The sequence below is a fragment of the Hemibagrus wyckioides genome, linkage group LG14 (genome assembly GCF_019097595.1).
Source record: "Hemibagrus wyckioides isolate EC202008001 linkage group LG14, SWU_Hwy_1.0, whole genome shotgun sequence".
In the NCBI taxonomy this organism is placed as follows: Eukaryota; Metazoa; Chordata; class Actinopteri; order Siluriformes; family Bagridae; genus Hemibagrus; species Hemibagrus wyckioides.
The window spans coordinates 1,567,720-1,590,085 of record NC_080723.1 but is presented as its reverse complement, the minus strand read 5'-3'; the positions used below and the strand labels follow the sequence as shown (position 1 = coordinate 1,590,085).

The 22,366-nt window shown below is 41.2% G+C and overlaps 1 protein-coding gene across 1 annotated transcript; it reads left to right on the top strand.

The window, feature by feature from the left end:
- Positions 1-1,280: 1,280 nt before the first annotated feature.
- On the top strand, positions 1,281-21,527 carry ice2 (interactor of little elongator complex ELL subunit 2). Its single transcript, XM_058407967.1, is given in 16 exon segments — positions 1,281-1,443; positions 1,738-1,839; positions 5,574-5,874; positions 5,986-6,105; positions 6,186-6,320; positions 8,490-8,606; positions 8,948-9,104; positions 9,258-9,442; positions 9,564-10,428; positions 10,643-10,809; positions 12,198-12,327; positions 13,998-14,082; positions 14,307-14,357; positions 18,823-19,072; positions 20,930-21,074; positions 21,077-21,527. Coding segments are annotated over 16 exon segments (2,847 nt in total). The 5' UTR covers positions 1,281-1,429; the 3' UTR covers positions 21,100-21,527.
- Positions 21,528-22,366: the final 839 nt, after the last annotated feature.

The window sequence follows — 22,366 nt, the reverse complement described above, 5'->3', positions numbered from 1 at the left end:
TGGACTTCACAGTGATTCATGGTACATCTAATGTTTTGGAAACTCTTTTACACACCTCTCCTGATTGATGCCTTACAAAAGATCCCAGCATGCTTGCAAGCTTTTCGTGGACCATGGCTTCAGCTGTCGGATGAAACCAAGAAGATGTGAAGAAGAAGAAGTAAATCCTACAGAAACAGCTGACCTGTATTTGAGGTTAATCATATTTAATCATTTTATTTAGTATCATTACTTTTGAACATGAATGTGCTTCTAAACACAGCCACAGGCTCAAATTATAAATTATAAACGAACAAATAAAGAAATTAATAATACCCATAACAGTACTTACATACAGTACCAAAGAATAGTTACTTCCAACTTTGATTCCTGGCACTGGTTGTGGATCTACACTATATTGCCAAAAGTATTGGGACACCCCTCCAAATCATTGAGTTCCGGTGTTGTTTTTCAGGGGTTGGGTTCGGCCCCTTAGGTCCAGTGAAAGGAACTCTTAATGCTTCAGCTTCATACCAAGACATTTTGGACAATTTCATGCTCTTTGTGGGAACAGTTTGGGGATGACCCCTTCCTGTTCCAACATGACTGCACACCAGTGACCAAAGCAAGGTCCATAAAGACATGGATGAGTGAGTTTGGTGTGGAGGAACTTGACTGGCCTGCACAGAGTCCTGACCTCAACCCCACAGAACACCTTTGGGATGAATTAGAGTGGAGACTGTGAGCCAGGCCAAAACTGGGGCGTCTGTCTTTACATGCACATGAATGTAATATGGAGTTGTCCCGCCCTTTGCAGCTATAACAGCTTCAACTCTACACAGTCTCCACTCTAATTCATCCCAAAGGTGTTCTGTGGGGTTGAGGTCAGGACTCTGTGAAGTTCTTCCACAAACTGTTCCCACAAAGTTGGGAGCATGAAATTGTCCAAAATGTCTTGGTATGAAGCTGAAGCATTAAGAGTTCCTTTTACTGGAACTAAGGGGCCGAGCCCAACCGCTGAAAAACAACACCTGAATTCAATGATTTGGAGGGGTGTCCCAAAACTTTTGGCAATACAATGTATCTGAACCCTGACCAGGATGAAGTGCTTATTGAAGATGAATGAATGTTTGTTTAGTTATGACGTAATACTGATAGGTTTGTGGTTTCGGTCAGTTTTTATTAAACATCAAACACACTTGAACTGTCTCGAAATGGAAATGGAAAACGAACCGAACAGGTTCTTGTGCGGAACTATACCTACATTTGTTGTTCCAACACGGTCACTTTTTCCTGACGCACTGTTTATACTGGTTGATCAACACATGCGTGTATTAGCTCGCTACATTAGCCGCAGAAACTGTTATTTTATTCCCGATATAGTTCACGTGTTTATGGAGAAAGGAATTATTTTTCAGTCGATATTAACACTGCGTTGGTGTTCACGGACATGGAGCTAAAGTGGTAAGATAAATGAGCTAGGTAGCTAAGGATTTTGTACTCGTTATAGTATAGAATTAAATTAAGCCAGGTTGACGTCATTTGGTCATCGACTGGTTCATACTTCCGGTTAGTAAAAAAAACCGTTAGTGCTGAATTTGGGTAGTAGAGTGCATGGGGCATAGAGACAGTGTGTAGTACGTCATGTGGAACCTCCTCAGGTCACGCTAGTCTCATTTAGTTTGATACACACACTGTCCATCGGAGTCAGACTGTTCTGGTCAGTTGTATTGATTAATGCACTTGACCTCTGTACAGGGATCAGGCTCCTGTCCCAGACCCCGCCCCCTTTTCCAAAGATGTCTTTGACCAGTTCTCCCTGGCGCCCACCATAAAAGAGCTCTGGGTGATGTTACAAAGGTAAAGTCACTCCATCATTCTGCAGTAGTTTAAAGGAAATGCATGCATCTGTGTCAGGTTTCATACTGAAATGATTCAGTTCTATTGTTCTGGGAATGCGCAGATCTTCAATATTTTCAGTACAGTTCTGATATCAGAGCAGTGTCACCATTTTGGATAATTTACCTGTCAGTGATGAAAATGTTATATCTAATATGAGTGGTGCATCCTAAGATTTCTCCAGCAGGTCCAGCTTAACATAGGCAACATGTTTGTACGGTCCACTGGAGAGAGTGATGAGTGGTTTATCATGCGGTTTAGTTTCCCCCATGCAGTTTTAAATGATATCAACAACTGACCCTACTTTAGGAGAAGCCAAAAACCCCACATAAATTCATATATCTCATATTCCAACACAAGTCAAGAAGTTTTTATTGTCATTTCAACCATATATACACTTTATTGCCAAAAGTTTTGGGACACCCCTCCACATCATTGAATTCAGGGGTTGGGCTCGGCCCCTTGGTTCCAGTGAAAGGAACTCTTAACGCTTCAGCTTCATACCAAGACATTTCGGACAATTTCGTGCTCCCAACTTTGTGGGAACAGTTTGGGGATGACCCCTTCCTGTTCCAACATGACTGCACACCAGTGACCAAAGCAAGGTCCATAAAGACATGAGTTTGGTGTGGAGGAACTTGACTGGCCTGCACAGAGTCCTGACCTCAACCCCACAGAACACCTTTGGGATGAATTAGAGCGGAGACTGTGAGCCAGGCCAAAACTGGGACTTCTGCCTTTACATGCACATGAATGTAATATGGAGTTGTCCCGCTCTTTATAGCTATAACAGCTTCAACTCTTCTGGGAAGGTTTTCCACAAGGTTTAGGAGTGTGTTTATGGGAATTTGTGACCATTCCTCTAGAAACACATTTGTGAGATCAGGCACTGATGTTGGATGAGAAGGCCTGGCTCGCAGTCTCCACTCATTTTTCATCCCAAAGGTGTTCTATGGGGAGCATGAAATTGTCCAAAATGTCTTGTTATGAAGCTGAAGCATTAAGAGTTCCTTTCACTGGAACTAAGGGGCCGAGTCCAACCCCTGAAAAACAACACCTGAACTCAATGATGTGGAGGGGTGTCCCAAAACTTTTGGCAATATAGTGTAGCTGATGCAGTACATAGTGAAATGTGACATTTCTCCAGGATCCTGGTGCTAAATAAAACATCATCATAACATAGAGCTACAAAACTTAGAGCTAAGGACAGAAGTGTAAAATGTCCAAATGGATTTTCACACCGTACCAGGTCTTTCAAATGTAACTGGGGCAATACAATGCACACATATAGTCACAAATTTCAAGGTTATCTCACACACACACACACACACACACACACAATTTTTTAATTGTGTAGAAAACCCAATAGGACTTTTTGACTTCAGCAAGGTGGCGTGCTTATTTTATTTCTTATTTATTGCATGGACAAATTGTTCATAAATGAGTCAAATAAAACCTTTTATATAATAAAACATCATCTTTTTGTTCCACATCTCTAGCAATAATCATTACAGCAATCAGGCTTTTTAAAGGGAAGTTGTTGACCATATATGGTGATCTTTTTATTTTTTAATGAGAAATAAATGTAGCACACCTCGTTAGAACATGTGGGATTTTTCAACGTCTGTTGTATAGGTCTGTGCGTTCTTGTGTATGATAAATGCTAATGTTCCTGTACATTCTGAAAGTTCATTCACACAGAATTAGAACTTACACACACACTGGTCTTGTGTACAGTCCTGGTCTCATGCTCTGGTTCTAGCTTTCCCTAGCGAGTGTTCCTCAGGGATGCAGCAGCATTGCTCCTCAGCTATTAATTATTCACATGCTCTCGCTTTGGAAAGTGTCTGTAGACAGCATGTTGCCATTTCATTGCTATGCAGATGGCACCGAACGATCCAGAATATCCAGAGACGGATCTAATTTCTTCCCCAGCCACCTTTAATCAGGTCAATCATCATTCCTCTAACTTTCCCTGAATATTCCTGAATAGTTTTTATTTACTTCTTGCCCCAAGTTAAGAATCTTGGCATCACTTTATAGGTTCAGCTTTTTTTTTACTTTGATCATAACTTCAGCATGATATCACAGGGCACCAAGACTGCTTTTAACCCCCCAAAGCTAGTCTGTTTCAGGTTCTTCCCCTATACTGTAGCAGAACCCATCACTCATGTGTCAGATTCCACTGATTGATTATTGCAGAAGTGTTTTGCCTGGAGCAGCTGAATATGCTTCAACATATTAAGAATTCAGTGGCCAAATGTAGTCACTGCTCTTTCCCATAAGCATGTTACCCTCACTCTTAAAGTTTCACGCTGGCTCCAATCCTCCAGTCCTGGCTCCACTTCCTGTACACTAATGTTTCATGTTAATGGTGTTTCAGGATTACAGACCGATATACACCGGTCAGGTATAACATTGTGGGCACTGACCGGTGAAGACTGATGATCTCCTCATCATGGCACCTGTTAATGGGTGGGATATGGGACATGGGACATGGTTCAGGAATGGTTTGATGAGCACAACAACCAGTTTGAGGTGTTGACTCTGCCTCCAAATTCCCCAGATCTCAGTCCAATCCAGCATCTGTGGGATGTGCTGGACAAACAAGTCCCATCCATGGAGGCCCCACCTCACAACTTACATAGACTTAAAGGATCTGCTGCTAACATCTTGGTGTCAGATCCCACAACACACCTTCAGGGATCTAGTGGAGTCCATGCCAAGACAGGAGCTGTTTTGTCAGCAAAAGGGGGACCAATACTATATTAGGCAGGTGGTCATAATGTTATGGCTGATCAGTGTACTGGCCACACAGTGCAAAGTAGATGTTTTAATCTTCTTGTTGTCTTTAATTCTGCTCCAGTTAGTTGTCCCCACTGCGGATCATTGTTCCACATATTTGATTTGGCAACGGCTTTACTTCCTGACGCAACCCTCCCATTGTATCTAGGCTTGAGACCGTTACTGACTGGCTGCAGTGGTTCTATGGACATGGCAGTATGAGCTCAGGATCCTAACCACTGACCCAACAGGGAACAAGATAGATGATTTAATATCTTAAAAACTAGCAGCTTTTTACTGCTGACATAATCAAATGATAATAGCGTCCCAACATTGAATGTAACTTTAAAAAAAAGTATGATATGACATTCTTTAATGTAAAAATTAAAATACTTTGGGACATGCTGTTCTGAAAAAAAAAAAAACCCAGAACGTTGTGTTGGTCCCATTTTTGCTGCTCTGACCCGTCGAGGCATGGACTCCACTAGATCCCTGAAGGTGTGCTGTGGTATCTGGCACCAAGATCTTAGCAGCAGATCCTTTAAGTCCTGTAAGTTGCAAGGTGGGGCCTCCATGGTACTTAAAGGATCCTTTTGATAGATACTGACCACTGCAGACCGGGAACACCCCACAAGAGCTGCAGTTTTGGAGATGCTCTGATCCAGTGGTCTAGCCATCAAACTCGCTCAAATCCTTACACTTGTCCAATTTTCCTGCTTCTAACATCAACTTTGAGGACAAAATGTTGACTTGCTACCTAATATATCCCACCCACTAACAGGTGCCATGATGAGGAGATCATCAGTCTTATTCACTTCACCTGGCACTGGTCATAATGTTATACCTGACCGGTGTATGAATGATATTCTACTTTATAAACTCATTCATTCTGTAATGCTTTACGTTTAAAGCCCTGATGAAAAATCTGATGTGAAAGAAGACCCTAAGGCAAATCCAGCTGCTTGCTCCTCACAATCCAGTCATGCTAAAAGTAACAAAAGCACGCCACAGACCAGCATCAGACAAGGCCAAAGAACTTCAGACTGCAAAGAAGCTCTTCCTGCATCTCCGAATAAATTCATTAAGACTATAGAAGAGGAACACTTCCTTAAACCAAAAGTGCCTTACCCCTGCTTCTCCTCTCTCAACCGCCAAGAGAGAGTGATGTGTATATACACCATTAAGAACAACAAGCAGGCCACGGCTCCACAGGTAAACTCCATCATCATCACCATCATCATCATGCTTTAAAACTGAGCTTTGAAGAAAGAATGCTTTAAAGTGGAGAAACATTCCTTGATCTTTTTGTATTTTTCAATTTAGATTTTAATACAGAAGGTGAACGCTGAGGTGGCAGAGTTTATGAATTACCTGCAAGATGTTTCTAAAGTGTGCGCCTGTGATTATAACTTCATTCCCACGGGAGCTACGCGATATTCCGAGGTACTGCACAGTTCCTCACGGCGTCAAAAATTCTGCAGCTCATGCAGTCATTTAACCGAAACTGACTTTTGGGTTAACAGGAGTACTTTAGACATTGCTTGGACCACATGAGGAGCTACCCACAAGTGTACAGTATTCAAGAAATCACCAGTTTAACAGGCGGGAAATTTGTCTCTGATATTTCCTTCAACTTTGAGAAACAGCTGCTTGCAATGGTAAGATCTTCTGTTTATTGTAACGTAGAGGTGGATGATATGACCTAAATATCTGATCTTCAAAAACATGTCCCATGATATATATATATATATATATATACACACACACACACACGTTAGCTTTGTTTACAAACTGCGAGCAGTACCGTAATGTTGATTAAAAAACTGTTTCATGTCATTTTTATATATTAGAAAATACACCGATCAGGTATAACATTGTGAGCAGTGACCGGTGAAGTGAATAAGACTGATGATCTCCTCATCATGGCACCTGTTAGTGGGTGGGATATACAGTGAGGGAAAAAATGATTTGATCCCCTGCTGATTTTGTACGTTTGCCCACTGACAAAGAAATGATCAGTCTGTAATTTTAATGGTAGGTTTATCTGAACAGTGAGAGGCAGAATAACAACAAAAAAATCCAGAAAAACACATTTCAGAAAGGTTCTACATTGATTTGCATTTTATTGAGTGAAATAAGTATTTGATCCCCTATCAATCAGAAAGATTTCTGGCTCCCAGGTGTCTTTTATACAGGTAAGGAGCTGAGATTACAGTAGGAGCACTCTCGGGGAGTGCTCTTAATCTCAGCTCGTTACCTGTATGAAAGACACCTCTCCACAGAAGGAAGCAATCAATCAGATTCCAAACTCTCCATCATGGCCAAGACCAAAGAGCTGTCCATGGATGTCAGGGACAAGATTGTAGACCTACACAAGGCTGGAATGAGCTACAAGACCATCGCCACGCAGCTTGGTGAGAAGGTGACAACAATTGGTGCGAATATTCCCAAATGGAAGAAACACAAAATTCAATGATCATGAGAACGGCGAGGAATCAGCCCAGAATTACACTGGAGGATTTTGTCACTGATCTCAAGGCAGCTGGGACCACAGTCACCAAGAAAACAATTGGTAACACACTACGCTTTGAAAGAAGCGCCTACAAGGTTCCAGTAGCGCCTGCAAGGTCCCCCTGCTAAAGAAAGCACATGTACAGGCTCATCTGAAGTTTGCCAGTGAACATCTGAATGATTCAGAGGAGAACTGGGTGAAAGTGTTGTGGTCAAATGAGACCAAAATCCAGCTCTTTGGCATCAACTCAACTCGCCGTGTTTGGAGGAGGAGGAATGCTGCCTATGACTCCAAGAAGACCATCCCCACCGTCAAACATGGAGGTGGAAACATTATGCTTTGGGGGTGTTTTTCTGCTAAGGGGACAGGACAACCGCACCGCATCAAAGGGACGATGGACGGAGCCATGTACCATCAAATCTTGAGTGAGAACCTCCTTCCCTCAGCCAGGGCATTGAAAATGGGTCTTGGATGCAAAGAGGAGTGGGCCCAAATTCCTTGAGATGTGAGATGTGTGCAAACCTGGTGGCCAACTACAAGAAATGTCTGACGTCTGTGATTGCCAACAAGGGTTTGCCACCAAGTACTAAGTCATGTTTTGCAAAGGGGTCAAATACTTATTTCACTCAATAAAATGCAAATCAATGTATAACTTTTTTGAAATGTGTTTTTCTGGATTTTTGTTGTTATTCTGTCTCTCACTGTTCAGATAAACCTACCATTAAAATTACAGAATGATCATTTCTTTGTCAGTGGGCAAACGTACAAAATCAACAGGGGATCAAATACTTTTTTCCCTCACTGTATTAGGCAGCAAGTGAACATTTTGTCCTCAAAGTTGATGTTAGAAGCAGGAAAAATGGACAATGGAGAATTTGAGTGATTTTGACCAAAAGGGCCAAATTGTGATGGCTAGACCACTGGATCAGAGCATCTCCAAAACTGCAACTCTTGTGGGGTGTTCCCAGTCTGCAGTGGTCAGTATCTATCAAAAGTATCTTTTAAGTCCTGAAAGTTAACTTAAAGGATCTGCTGCTAACATCTTGGTGCCAGATACCGCAGCACACCTTCAGGGATCTAGCAGAGTTTATGCCTCAGAGCTGTTTTTGCAGCAAAAGGGGAACTAATACAATATTTGACAGGTGGCCATAATGTTATGCCTGCTTGGTGTGTATATATAAATATATATATATATATATATATATATAAATAAATAAATATATTAAAAGATATTAAGATATCCATACATTATATCATATATCGATCAGCCATAATTTGATTCCAGGTATCAATAACTTCTGTTCTGTCTCTTTAGGGCACTGTGGAGATAATCGAAAATCGAATGTTGCCCGAAAACACGCAACTCGCGACGGATTACGAGTCCATTTCAGCCCTGAACCCTCCAGTTAAAAAAGCCACTCATTTCCACACAGTAAGTGAACTCAAGCTTATAAAAACGCAAGCACCATCAAAGGCATTCCTTTGTTAAATGGAGAGTCATTGTGTATTATTCCATATGTTTTGTTCACACTGATGATGTTTTATATGAATCTAAGATTTATTATCTGAATAAACATCCCATTTCTGTTGCTATTGTAATCTAAAACATATTAGTCTTCAGTCTATGGATGGACTCTGACAAGTGATTTGGTGAAAAGGCCACTAGAGGGCGCTATTAAATCGGTTTTTCATTAATCTGCTTGTAGTTCTTTCACAGACAACAGACACTGTCCTGTTCAACTTTTTTTGTTTTTTTGTTTTGTTGTGCTGCAGCCTATCAGCAGTGACCCAAATGCAGAGAAGCTCAGTGCTACATATGAGCCACATGTGTGTCTAGCCAAAGAGGCTTTCCTCCAGCTGCTGAACAACAGTGCTGGGTTTACTGAACCATGGGAACTTCCAGTCTGTGTGAAAGTCAACCCTGTAAAAGGTAAGAATTTTCCCATCATCCCTCGTGTCAGCATCAGCTCATGACTTAAACTTTAACCTGGTGACGAGAAACCGTCCACTAAATCTTAGCTACATGAACTTCCAGAATGTTTGAACAGAAACAGGCCTAATGTGTAAGATGATTGGTGTACAGGTAGCACTCAGAGCAAAACGGTGTACATCGACCCTCCTCTGCTGAAGACGGAGGTGACATGGAGAGAGAGAAATCACCTCTTTCATGAGGAGAGTATAAAACTGGAGTACAAGAAGACCGGTTCGAAGCCTGTGTTTTTCCTCACATCAGAGGACTACTGCAGTAGAACTGGCTTTGTCACAGAGGTAAGTGCTCACTACATTGAGGACGATGCCAACCATTTTCAGTCCTCGGCTACTGTTTTCGGAGAAACCAGCAAGCATAATGAACTATTTTGATAATTTCTTGTTTTATTGTCATGTTTAGGAAGCAAGCAGCAGGCCAGTTGTTTCATTTGACTCCACGGATATAGATTTTGAGGTGGATTTAACCGACCTGGAGTCATTTGGAGAGTCTTGTCAACTGAAAAAGAAAGTAAAGGACAATGATACGAAAACCCAAGCACATTCTAAACATGAACCACTGGGATTAACAAAACCTAACATAGAATTAGATACAGACAAAACATCGCACACATTACCTAATGAAGCTTCCCCACCTAAAGACATTATATCAGCAGCTTCTACACCAGCAAATGAAGAAGCAGCCAGGGTGAGTGTAGAGGACAGCTCAGTGGACGAGAGCGCTGAGACTACTCTGAATTCTGTTTCTGAAGAAGACCGTTCAAGTTCGACTGTGGACGAGATTCCAGCCAAGCGAATGAGGCGTTCCTCAATAGACACTGATTCTGATGAGGAACGTCTCATTATTGATGATCCACACTCCCTAAAGAAAGGAGTAGCGGACAAGACCCCGGTGATGCCGGCAGAGAACATCACTGACCCCGACACATCCTCTGTGAGCGATGTGAATATGCTTATAAGTCCCAGCAGATCTGCTAAAGGAGCTAAGAAAGGAGCCAAAAGACCCAGAGTGTCAGCGGATTGCGACCAGCTAGGGCAGATTTTGCGAATGCAGAACGCCATGCTGAAGTCCACGGCGACTAAAAACCAGGAGTCTCCAAAAGTACCAGCCGCAGACAGCAGTCATCCACCAGAACCGAAACCCAATGTCCACCCTGTGTCTCTGGTCAAATCTAGCGTGTCCTCGTACCTGGACTTGGAATACAGAGAAGGGCTGCAGAATGAGGCTGCAGCTTCTGCCACCTCTCAGCCCACGGCACAAAGAAAAAGTTAGTATACCGATGTGCTTGACCGCCATGATCTCTTGCAGCTTGAAGCTTGTCACCTGATAATCAGTGAGCCTCACTAACTTTACAGACGTCCTGCTGCTCCTGGAGCTTCTAGATTAGTGATCACCACAAATAGGAATCCTTGGCTCTGAGAATTGGTTTTGTAATGAAGTGTGTGTGTGTTTGTGTGTGTGTGTGTGTGTGGTTGTGGCAGGGCTGCTGAGAGAGGAGCTGCTGGTGAGTGCTGAGGATGAGAAGGACTATAAAGCTCCTGAGGAGGGCAGTGTACTGTATAAACTCTACAGCCTGCTCGATGTGCTGCTGATGGTGCGTAGCACTGTGTCCATTGCTCATCCCAGACATGACCAAGAAACATTCAGGGTAAGTAGAGACATTCCAAGAAACTAAAAATAATTTGTGGGTGTATCCTGATAAAAGACAACAATCCAAAAACAAAGTCAAAAGTGTTCCTGTTTATTCTGAAAGGTGTTCCATGGGGTTGAGGGCAGGGCTGTGTGCATAACTCAGGTTCTTCCACTGCAGTCTGTGAAAACCTGGTGTTTATAGAGCTTGCTTTGTGCATAGGGGCACTTGTTATGCTGGAACATGTTTGGGCCTCGTGGCTCCAGTTCCAAGGAAAATTATACTACGCTATAAATATTTCAGTTTTAACTGAATCTTTTGATCAGTTAATAATATTCTCTCCACTTCTATTCTTTCATGTCTCTATTTTCAAGTGTGGATTTAAAGTCGGATCAATTATTAGGTCATAGCATAATATATTTGCACATTGTGGTGTTTGCTGTCATTAAGATACACACACACACACAAAGCAGTTTCCCTTTTAGGTGTATAATTAGTACAGGAATAACCACTGATGTCCATCACGCATCTGCCGTTACATCTGTTAGCTTGTGACAGGAAGGAATTAGTGCTTATAATGACCTCAGAAACTACACTGACCTAATAGTTCCTCATGGGCCCTTGGTTGCTGTTGTAGAAAGGACATTATTTAATTTACATTTACTGTCCAGTGTCACCCAGATGGGGATGAGGTTCCCTTCTGAGCCTGGTTCCTCTTAAAGGTTTCTTCCTCAGATCATCACAGGGAGTTGCCACCATCTATTTATAATTCCTACTACACCTGTACATAAGACATCCATTCTCCTGTACAGATCACCTCCATAGCTGTATATCTTTATTGTAATTTATTGTAAATATGCCACTTATGCACTTCTGCTTGGATGCTAACTGCATTTCATTGGCTCTGTACATGTTCTCTGCACAATGACAATGAAGTTGAATCTTATCTTATATAATCTTATCCAATATATGTTTTTCCTTCTCTGTTTCTCTACTTGTGTAAAGCTGCTTTAAGACAATGTCCACTGTAAAAGGTGCTTATACAAATAAATTGAATTGAAAATGGAATAGTATGCAGCTGTGCCGAAACTCATATTGGAATTGAACTCATGTGTTCTATAATGTACCACAGCCAGCCCTGGTCATTCCACTGTTTTAACATACCTATTAAACATGCTGTTTAGCTGGAAAGAGGAATCAAGTGATTTTAAGCATGAAAGTTCACCCTCAAAAGGTGGAGGTTGTACACCCTCTGAGTCTAGCCTAACCTTATAGTTCTACCACTGCTATAGTTTTTTTTTTCTTTAATTCTAGGCCTGATCGTGAGATAAATGAACAGAAGAAAGTGCCATAGTATAGAATATAGAGTGCAATCTGGAATAACAGTGCAATCTGTCTTGGTACAGGCGGTTCCTGTGCATGTGCTGCCCAAGCTGGAGTACCAGCTGTGTTACGGAGCCGAGAGTCTCACCTATACCGAGGCGTGCAAGCTGTGGGCTGAGCAGCAGCTTCACTCCAGCACGGTATCTTTCATAGGTAAGATGTTCACCCAGCTTCATCCAGGCTGTAGGTTGCATAAGGGGCTTCTATGCATTCATCATCAGGTATTAATATCTCTCTTCTACTGACAGCACAGCCTTGTAGTAATGACAGATTAATGACTCGGTGCGGCCTTTAGCTGGGGTGGGGTCTAGTAAAACAAACACTCGTCGGTAAAGTAAACATATCGTTCATTTGAGTCAGTTTCTACAGAACTGTTGTTTATACCGATTTAGAAGTATTTGCATTTAAAGAAAGGTATTGTACAAACATCAGTAAAGATTTCTGCCTTGAAAGTGCTGAGTGTCTGAGTCAGTGTGGACAGGACAGGGTGGAGTTAGAGGAAGCAGCCCACAAACCCCCCCACCACACCACACCACACCCCCGCACCCCTGACCGCCTCCACATGCCTCACACATGACGCACATAACCTCTGTGATTGTTTACAGCCACTGTTGCCATAGCAACTATTCTATTAACAAAAAAAAGGGAAAATCAGTTGGTCAGCAATCTGTGCTGTTTTTCAGAAAGACGAGTCCTCTGCAGTTTTATTTAGTTTTGGATAAGAAACAGATTATGAATCCAAACTGGTTTCATCGTTTGTCCAGAGTATAGTTTAACATATAGACGTAAACTCAAGGTGGAATTTAGTGGTTTTGTTATGAAAGTTATCGAATCAGCTTAAAACGAGCATGCAGGTCCTAGAAGAATGCGAAGGGAGGGGCGGTCTTATCGTCTCTTTTCAGTCAGACATTCCTTTAGCTTTGTTAAGGAATCTAGTCTTTTTATTGGGTTTACGCCAGGATCTGGCTTTCTTAGTGACACTCTGCCTGGCCTTGGCCTTGCTTTCACACTGAAGTGTTGCATTTCTCTGGCAAGGCTTCATGAGGAGTTGTACCCTGGCAGCAGAAGGTGTTTGTCTGCGCTTTTCTTTCGATGTGCTCAATCCTGACAAGTCTGACATTTTTGGGGTGAACTACGTCGTAACATTGGAAATAATCGGTTGGGTAAACACAGAGAGAGAGAGAGTTTTGTTTTCTATGTCGTGGCAAATGATTTATAAGTGAAATCCAAAGTGTATCACGGTTAGGACAGACGCAGGGTGGTTTATGGGTGTTGCCCAGACTTGAATAGGCTTGTGTTGGTGACCAAGGTACTGGGTCAAAAACTGAGCTGTTTTTGGAGAAAGTAACCATGCACACAAATCTACAATTATTAAACACCTTTATGAACATTGCCAATTATCCATCTCAGTTGTTCATGGCTTTCTTGAATCTTTCTTGTCTATTAACATGACTCTTTATCCTTACAGTAATAAATAGCTTGACTCGATGATTGCATTTATTCATCTCATAGGTGGAGTGCACTGTTTATGAGCTCTTTGAGATAATGCACTCATTCAATCTATTGGATATTGCATCACTGGGAAGTTTCTCACAGTTCCCAAGCTCATGCAGGCATGTGGAGACATGTCTGTCCTGTACGCTCTGCTTTACAATAGCAAAAGTAGCCTTCAGAGTGACACAACGCATGCATGTTAGTGCTTGAGAGTTCTCCTCATCTACCTCCATCAGTTGAATTAGCAAATCAGTAGTGGTATTGCCTAGAAATCACCCATAACTATTCTGTTTGTGTGTGTGTGTGTGTGTGTGTGTGTGTGTGTGTAGGTCGGATTAATGCACACACATCAAAGGTAGTGCAGCTTCAAGAGCTCCAGCCCGGCTGGATCCAGAACACCTCCTGTGATTTCAAGTAAACTCACTGCATGCCCTCATTTCTCCTTTCCTTTTATTTCCTAGGCTAGTCTCAGGGTGTGAAAGTCAGATATCACACAATTAAATATCCTCGTATTTTTAATGTTTAACCAACTTCATATTTTGATTGCTTCCATCTGGATTTGTCTTAATAGATGATATTCACATTTTACAAACACTTTTTATTTTGGAACCTTTTAATTCCTTTTTTTTATCTTACAGACCAGCTAAGAGTTTGAACACACTCCATCACATACTGAAAAAAGTCATGAGGTAAGAACTTATCTCTCAGACAAGGATCGATATTTGTTGAAGCATTTCCCATCACTTATTCCCAGTATAACCCTGGTTGGAAAATGAAGTCATCTTGTTTTCTTCATTGGTGTAGTACAGTTTCTAACCCCAGTCTACTCTACACCGAAATACCTGAACATGTAGCTGAAGCTCCAGGGTTCTGTTCTGAGTTCTCCAGTTGTGAAATTGGGTGCATTACACAACATTCCTAACTGTGATAATCATTAAATGGTGTATTGTCTGTGAGTTTTTACTAAGAACCCTTGTACAAAAACATATATTAGGCAGCAAGTGAACATTTTGTCCTCAAAGTTGATGTTAGAAGCAGAAAAAATGGACAAGAGTAAGGACTGCAGCTCTTGTGGGGTGTTCCCAGTCTGCAGTGGTCAGTATCTATCAAAAGTGGTCCAAGGAAGGAGCAGTGGTGAACCGGCGACAGGGTTATGGGCGGTCAAGGCTCATCGATACACGTGGGGAGAGAAGGCTGGCCCGTGTGATCCGATCCAACAGACAAGCTACTGTTGCTAAAATTGCTGAAGAAGTTAATGCTGGTTCTGATAGAAAGGGATCAGAATACACAGTGCAGGACAGTTTGTTATGTATGGGGCTGCATAACCGAAGACCAGTCAGGGTGCCCATGCTGACCCCTGTGCACCCACGAAAGTGCCAACAATGGGCACGTGAGCATCAGAACTGGACCACGGAGCAATGGAAGAAGGTGGCCTGGTCTGATGAATCACGTTTTCTTTTACATCACGTGGATGGCTGGGGCTGTGCTGGACAAACAAGTCCAATCCACGGAGGCCCCACCTGGACCCCTTACAGGACTTAAAGGTTCTGCTGCTAACATCTTGGTGCCAGATCCCACAGCACACCTTCAGGGATCTAGTGGAGTCCATGCCTCTACGGGTCAGGGCTATTTTGCAGAGGTGGACAGTAAAGAAGTACATTTACTTGAGTACTGTACTTAAGTACACTTTTTGAGTATCTGTACTTTACTTGAGTATTATTTTTTCTGGATACTTTTTACTTTAACTTCACTACATTTGAAAGACAAATACTCTACTTTTTACTCCACTACATTTCTGTCAATGTCATTGAGTAGAAAGTAGTTACATTTATCATAGGATGTTTATTTTTTTTCACTCTTGTAGCGTCACGTGTTGTAAAGTTCAGTGGTTTTCCATAATTTTTTGAACTCAATTGCTGACAAAATGGATGAATATATTCTTTGTATGTTATACACCACCAACTTATTGGTAATGATGTTAGTTAACACACAAAAACGTATGCTGTGTCCAAATTCTCATACGATGTGTCCTAAATAGTATTCAAAAATATAATTAGTATGCCCCAAATCATAGTATACTGAAAAGAGTATTCCAAAAATTCCTGGATGGTCTACTACTTCCGGTAGAAATTCAAAGTGCAGAACAATGCAGACTCTAATGGGTAATATTGCCCACAATGCATTGCACACAGGAGGGAGGAGCCTGGACAATGGTGTAAATGCATATGAAAACGGTGCAAATGAATTGTGGAAATATATATAACTCTTTGTTAAAGCAGTGTTGCTGTTGGCTGGTTGTACAGCTGCAGTTGTGTAGCTGGGTTTTAAAGCAGGTTAGATTTTTTTTCTGACCAGTCTTCATTTACAGACCATTTGATTGAAATGTCCATGAGTGGATACACATAGATGTGTACAGGTACATCTCAAAATTTAGAATATAATGAAAAAGGTCAATATTTTTTGTCACTCAGTTCAGAAAGTGAAACCCATATATTATATAGATTCATTACACATAGAGTGAAATATTTCAAGCATTTATTTCTTGAAATTGTGATCATTTTACAGATAAGGAAAACCCAAAATTCTGTGTCTCAGAGAATTAGAAGTTCAATATTGGAAAGTCATGGTGTCGCACCCTAATCAGCTAATTACCTCAAAACACCTGCAAAGGTTTCCTGAGCTTTTAAATGGTCTCTCAGTCTGGGTCAGTAGGCTACACAATCATGGGGAAGACTGCTGACTTGACAGTTGTCCAGAAGACAGTCAATGGCACCCTCCACAAGGAGGGTAAGCCACAAAAGGTAATTGCTAAAGAAGCTGGTTGTTCACAGAGTGCTGTATCCAAGCATATTCATAGAATGTTGAGTGGAAGGAAAAAGTGTGGTAGGAGAAGGTGCACCAGCAAAAGGGATAACCGCAGCCTTGAGAGGATTGTCAGGCAAAATCCATTCAAGAATTTGGGGGAGCTTAAGACGAATCCTAGACATGGCCTACAAATGTCGCATTCCTCGTGTCAAGCCACTCCTGAACCAGAGACAACGTCAGAAGCATCTTACCTGGGCTGTGGAGAAAAAGAACTGGACTGTTGCTCAGTGGTCCAAAGTCCTCTTTTCAGATGAAAGTAAGTTTTGCATTTCATTTGGAAATCATGGTCCCAGAGTCTGGAGTAAGAGTGGAGAGGCACAGAATCCATGTTGCTTGAAGTCCAGTGTGAAGTGTCCACAGTCAGTGATGATTTGGGCTGCCATGTTATCTGCTGGTGTTGGTCCACTGTGTTTTCTGAAGTCCACAGTCAACGCAGCCATCTACCAGGAAATCTTAGAGCACTTCATGCTTCCTTCTGCTGACAAGCTTTATGGAGATGCTGAGTTCATTTTCCAGCAGGACTTGGCACCTGCCCACACTGCTAAAGGTACCATAAGCTGTTTCAATGTCCATGGTGTTACTGTGCTTGATTGGCCAGCAAATTCGCCTGACCTGAAGTCTATGGGGTATTGTCAAGAGGAAGATGAGAGACACCAGACCCAACAATGCAGATGACCTGAAGGCCGCTATCAAAGCAACCTGGGCTTCCATTACACCTGAGCAGTGCCACAGACTGATTGCCTCCATGCCATGCCGCATTGATGCAAAAGGAGGCCCAACCAAGTATTGAGTGCATAGAAACGAACATACTTTTCAGAAGTCTGACATTTCTCTTTGAAATATCCTTTTTTTATTGATCTTATGTAATAATCTAATTTTCTGAGACACAGAATTTTGGGTTTTCCTCATCTGTAAGCCATAATCATCACAATTTCAAGAAATAAAGGCTTGAAATATTTCACTGTGTGAGGAATCTATATAATATATGGGTTTCACTTTCTGAACTGAGTGACAAAAAATATTGACCTTTTTCATGATATTCTAATTCTTGAGATGTACCAGTACTTTTTTGTTGGGGGTGGTAGGAGTGTTAAATTAAAAATAAATGATTATACCTGTCTTTTTTTGTCGATTCAGTTGTTTAATTTCTATAGGTTTTGTAACATTCTAAAAGCTCTTAATTCCACAGAAAGTATTGCATACAACAATGCAACAATAATAAAACAATGCGTTGACATTTACTTTTGATACTTAAGTACTTCTGTACTTTTACTTAAGTAAAAATCTGTCTTTACAACTTTTACTTGTAATGGAGTAATGTTTGACCAGTAGTATTTGTACTTTCACTCAAGTAAGGAAGTTGTGTACTTCGTCCACCTCTGCTATTTTGGCAGCAAAAGTGGGACTGACAATATTAGGCAGGTGGTCATAATGTTATGGCTGATTGATGTGTTTATATCCACTGCAACCCGGACAGCCTTAACACTTTAAAATTAAGTATGTAAACAGTATGACTTTAATGTGTTCTGAAGCACTATTTAATTTAGATTTTGTAACCCACTGCATGGTCCTGCACAAACACTCCTTCCCACTGCCCATCTCTACTGCATGCCTGCACAATTACTGCAGAGTGTTCAGGTTTTTGCTTCTGAGTGCTGCACTGTACCAGGTTCACCAGCTACACATCAGCTTTGTGTGATTGCACAAGAATTTTGTGACCATGCAACTAGACTGTCCGATAAAGAAAAAAAAGAGACATCACATGCTAATAAACATTATAAACTGATCATTATGACTTAGATATTACACACAGTGTAGTATAGAACCTACACAACACGCTTTAAACCTCACTGGGCCTGATATATAGATTGCACTCTGTTCACTTTTCAAAACATTTTATTAAAAGTTTTGAGGTGGCCTTATTTGAGGAATTGATACTTACATGCTTTACGTATTAATTTAATCTTAAGCTTCTAACACTTTCATTTCCACAACCTTTCTTTCTTTTTCTATCTCATTAGCATGTTTTGTTAAGGAATGTGTGAGTCTTTTGGCACTCACTCTCATAAACCAGAACCTGCACCCAGACTGGATTTGTACTGTTTCACAATTGTCTGATGTCACTAATTCTCGTCCAATCCACAACTTAGACACCCCAGCCCCCACCCCCGCCCACACACACCCCAGACGTTTGTCAATTTTTAAACTAGCACCCTGCAGCATACATTTCTGTCCTCTGTCAACTCATGCTAGAATCACAGCCTTCTCATTGTCTCTCGTCTGTTTCAGCTTACAAGAGGGAAGATACCTGTTGGGCCACAAATCTGGTGAGGCTTTTTTGACCATATACAAAGCCACTGATGGAAAGAAGCCCACTCGCAGTGTCTGTGACCTCCAGGCTGTCCATTGTGGACCTCCTTTAATCCCAGATGCCAAAGTTCCCTGGGTTCCTGTGGATCCCAACTATCTTATGCCATATCACAAGAAATACTGTAGACCTCCATGCACCTTCCCTCCACGTCAACCCACAAAGCCTAAGGTATAACTAGCACCGTACTTCTTTCTGCTTTGAACGAACAGGAATGAATTAAGATTTCTTGCTAACATATGATTCTTTGATTCTTTCTTCTTCTAGTTAAGTTGAGTATTTACTACACTATGGACAGTATTACTTTTTAAAAGGAAACCCTGCTAAAAAGTCACTTCTGCCATTATTTCCCAACCCCTAGCAACTGAGAGCACATCAGTGCATATCTGTTCCTCTTATCAGATGAGCTGCAGTGCCTCCCACTCCGTTCTCATGCTCTAGAAATGACAGAAAATCAGCTAAACCTCAGTCTGTGAAGCTGTGTAATGTTGGATATATGTTGCTACACGCCCAGAATTTTGCCCAGCACTAGTAGTAGCATACAAAGTAAACTTTTTTGGACAGGGTAACCTTCGCCACTTATCATTTCTTATCTTGAGATTGTGAAAACATGCAAATTTTTTTAGCATTATATTGGGTTTGCATTTTTTTTAAACTATGGATATGTTCTTGTATATCATTACAGGAATTTTGTAGAGTACATTTCTCTGGTCCAAGCTATCTTCCATGGCTGAATATATTCTAACCCTATCATCAGTTTAGAAGTGAAGGTCCATGAATTACATACAACATGGGAGAAAAATAAGAACCCTGTAACACAACCATGAAGGACACACTATTGCCCTTTTCAGGCTCTGATGAATCTCATTAACATTATCAAATTGCACTCAAGACCAACAGTAAATTACGTTATTAAGCTTTGCACAAGCCCAGACAAGTCGTAGATCACTGACCACCTTAACTAGCGTCCCAATGAAGCCCCAGCCATCAACGGCCATGGGAGTAAAAACTGATCATGCTCTCAGGGTGGGAGAGATGCTAAACTCTTCCCTGAGTGTTTGTTACGATGTCCTGTGGTGCTGCATGACCAACAGTTCAAAAAGTTGACTTCATGTCTGAAAAGAAGCTTGTGTTCACCTTCACTCTTACCAGATGTGACCATGTTGGGGAGAAAATGGAGAAAAATCCTTCGCATTTTATTTCCATTTCATTTTATTTAAACTACTTTTAAGGGCAGCATGGTGACTTAGTGGTTAGCTCTGTTGCCTCACAGCAAGAAGGTCCTGGGTTCGAATCCCAGGTTTTAACAGGCAGGGGTCTTTCTGTGTGGAGTTTGCGTGTTCTCCCCGTTCCTGCGTGGGTTTACTCTGGGTACTCCGGTTTCCTCCCACAGTCCAAAAACATGTACATTAGGTTGATTGGTAATTCTAAATTGCCCATAGGAGTGTGTGTGTGTGTGTGTGTGTGTGTGTGTGTGGTTGTCTGTCTATGTGTGTGGCCCTGTGATGGACTGGTGACCTGTCCAGGGTGTACCCCTGCCTTTCACCCAATGTGTGCTGGGATAGGCTCCAGCAGACCCCTGTGACCTTAATTAGGAATAAAGCGGGTATAGAAAATGGATGGATGGATAAAGTACTTTTATTTCCAGACTAAACTGGAAGCAGTGGTGTCCGTCTGGCGTTAATGTAGCTAAACATTAGACCCAACAGGTTAGACAGGAAAAAGCTGAACAGAAATGCACCTAGCTAAAAACTATTTCAAGTTAACTATTTCAAAATCAAGGTAATAAATAATTAATGTACAGCTGAAAAACAGCAATAGCTCAGGTTTGTGAAAAAAAAAAACGGATAAAAACATTTTTGCAGCAGAACACACACAGGGCTAAAGTTCACACATCACATTATGAAAGTGAATGTGCGTGTGTGTGTGTGTGTGTGTGTGTGCGCGCGTGTGAGTGAAAACTTGACTAGTTATCAGCTGACTACTTGTATTTCTCTCCTTAACCCTCTTCCATACACAATCCCTCAGGTAGGAGTCCGCACCGGAGCAAAGGTGGGTAACAGCACAAAGGCTGCCTCTGCACAAGCGAGGCAAGGCACAAGCAAGGCAAGGACGGCCAGTCAAAAGCGGAAAAAAAAGAATAAAAAAAAGAAACAACAGACAAATAAAAACATGCAGAGGAAGGACATGCAAACTGAATAAATAATGAGGAGGAGGAATAACATCTGCTGCATTGTTTTTCTAATATTTTTTTTTTTAATTATTTTTATTACAATCATTCAACAGCTGGATTTGAGTTATGGTTAAAAAGTCACTCCATGATAACTAATAATAACATCTGCAAAGCAAGGAATATGCAACCAGTGGATATTTCATAACTCTGGAATTTCTCAAATGTCTTTTTTGTTTGTTGTGTATTTTGTGCTGCATCATACTTACATTTGGGTGTGTGGAAGTGCTTTCTATAGATTTTGTATCACGATCTATGTCAGTTTTTCTTAAGAAAGTTTCTAATAGTTGTTTTTTGTTCTTTATTTTTTTACTTGTGAAATAACAATAAATGATAAATATTCCTTAAAAATGGCTTATTTTTTTGCACATTGATGTGTTGATTTTTCCCCTCTGTCAACAAGTGAAAATAAAATTGTATATTTATTTGTAAATTATTTGCAGAAGAAATGTCAGATTCAAGAGCATCCAGTTCACAAGAACTCCTGAATTTGTGCAAATTTGTGTGTAAGGAAAGTCACTAATGTAAACCGAGCTCTGTGTAACGTTAGGACGTTACTGCAAATTTCCACATTGTTATAATACTTTAACCAGAATAAAGTGCTAATTTTTGGAAAAATTCAACTGTCAAGTAATACCAGCCATTAAGTTAGGATGAAATAAATGACACGCTAGAAAAGGAAGAAGAGTTAGCGTGTGCTCGCGGTAGCCGACACGCTGCAGTGGCTGAGCTGTATTTTTGGACCCATTAGTGATCAGGAGACAAGCTGTTTACTCATCACCATGTCATTTTAAGCTGAGGGAGCTTTGTGAGCTGTTTGTTAGCTTCATGGAGGTCATCATGAGGTATAAATGTGTCATTGTGTCAAAGGCCAGTGGCATTTTCAACATGAGTATTAGCAAAACCCCTGTTATGAAATATTTAGTAAGTCTGGGAGTTACTAAAGTACTTCAGCTTGGTCTGAAAAGAAAGCATTTCTACATAACTTTACTCAAGTAGGAATAAATAAGGCCAAATGGAAGTATGTCAGTTACTGAGATGAAAGTTAAGCCTTAAAAGAAGTCCATGACTTCATGGTGGACATTTTGACATTTTGAGTGGTGAAGGTGTTGGGCTACTGCTCAGAAGGTTGTGAGATCCACCAAGCTGCCACTGCTGGGCCCCTGAGCAAGGCCCTTAACCCTCAATTGCTCAGTTGTATAAAATGTGATGATAAATGTAAGTTGCTCTGGATG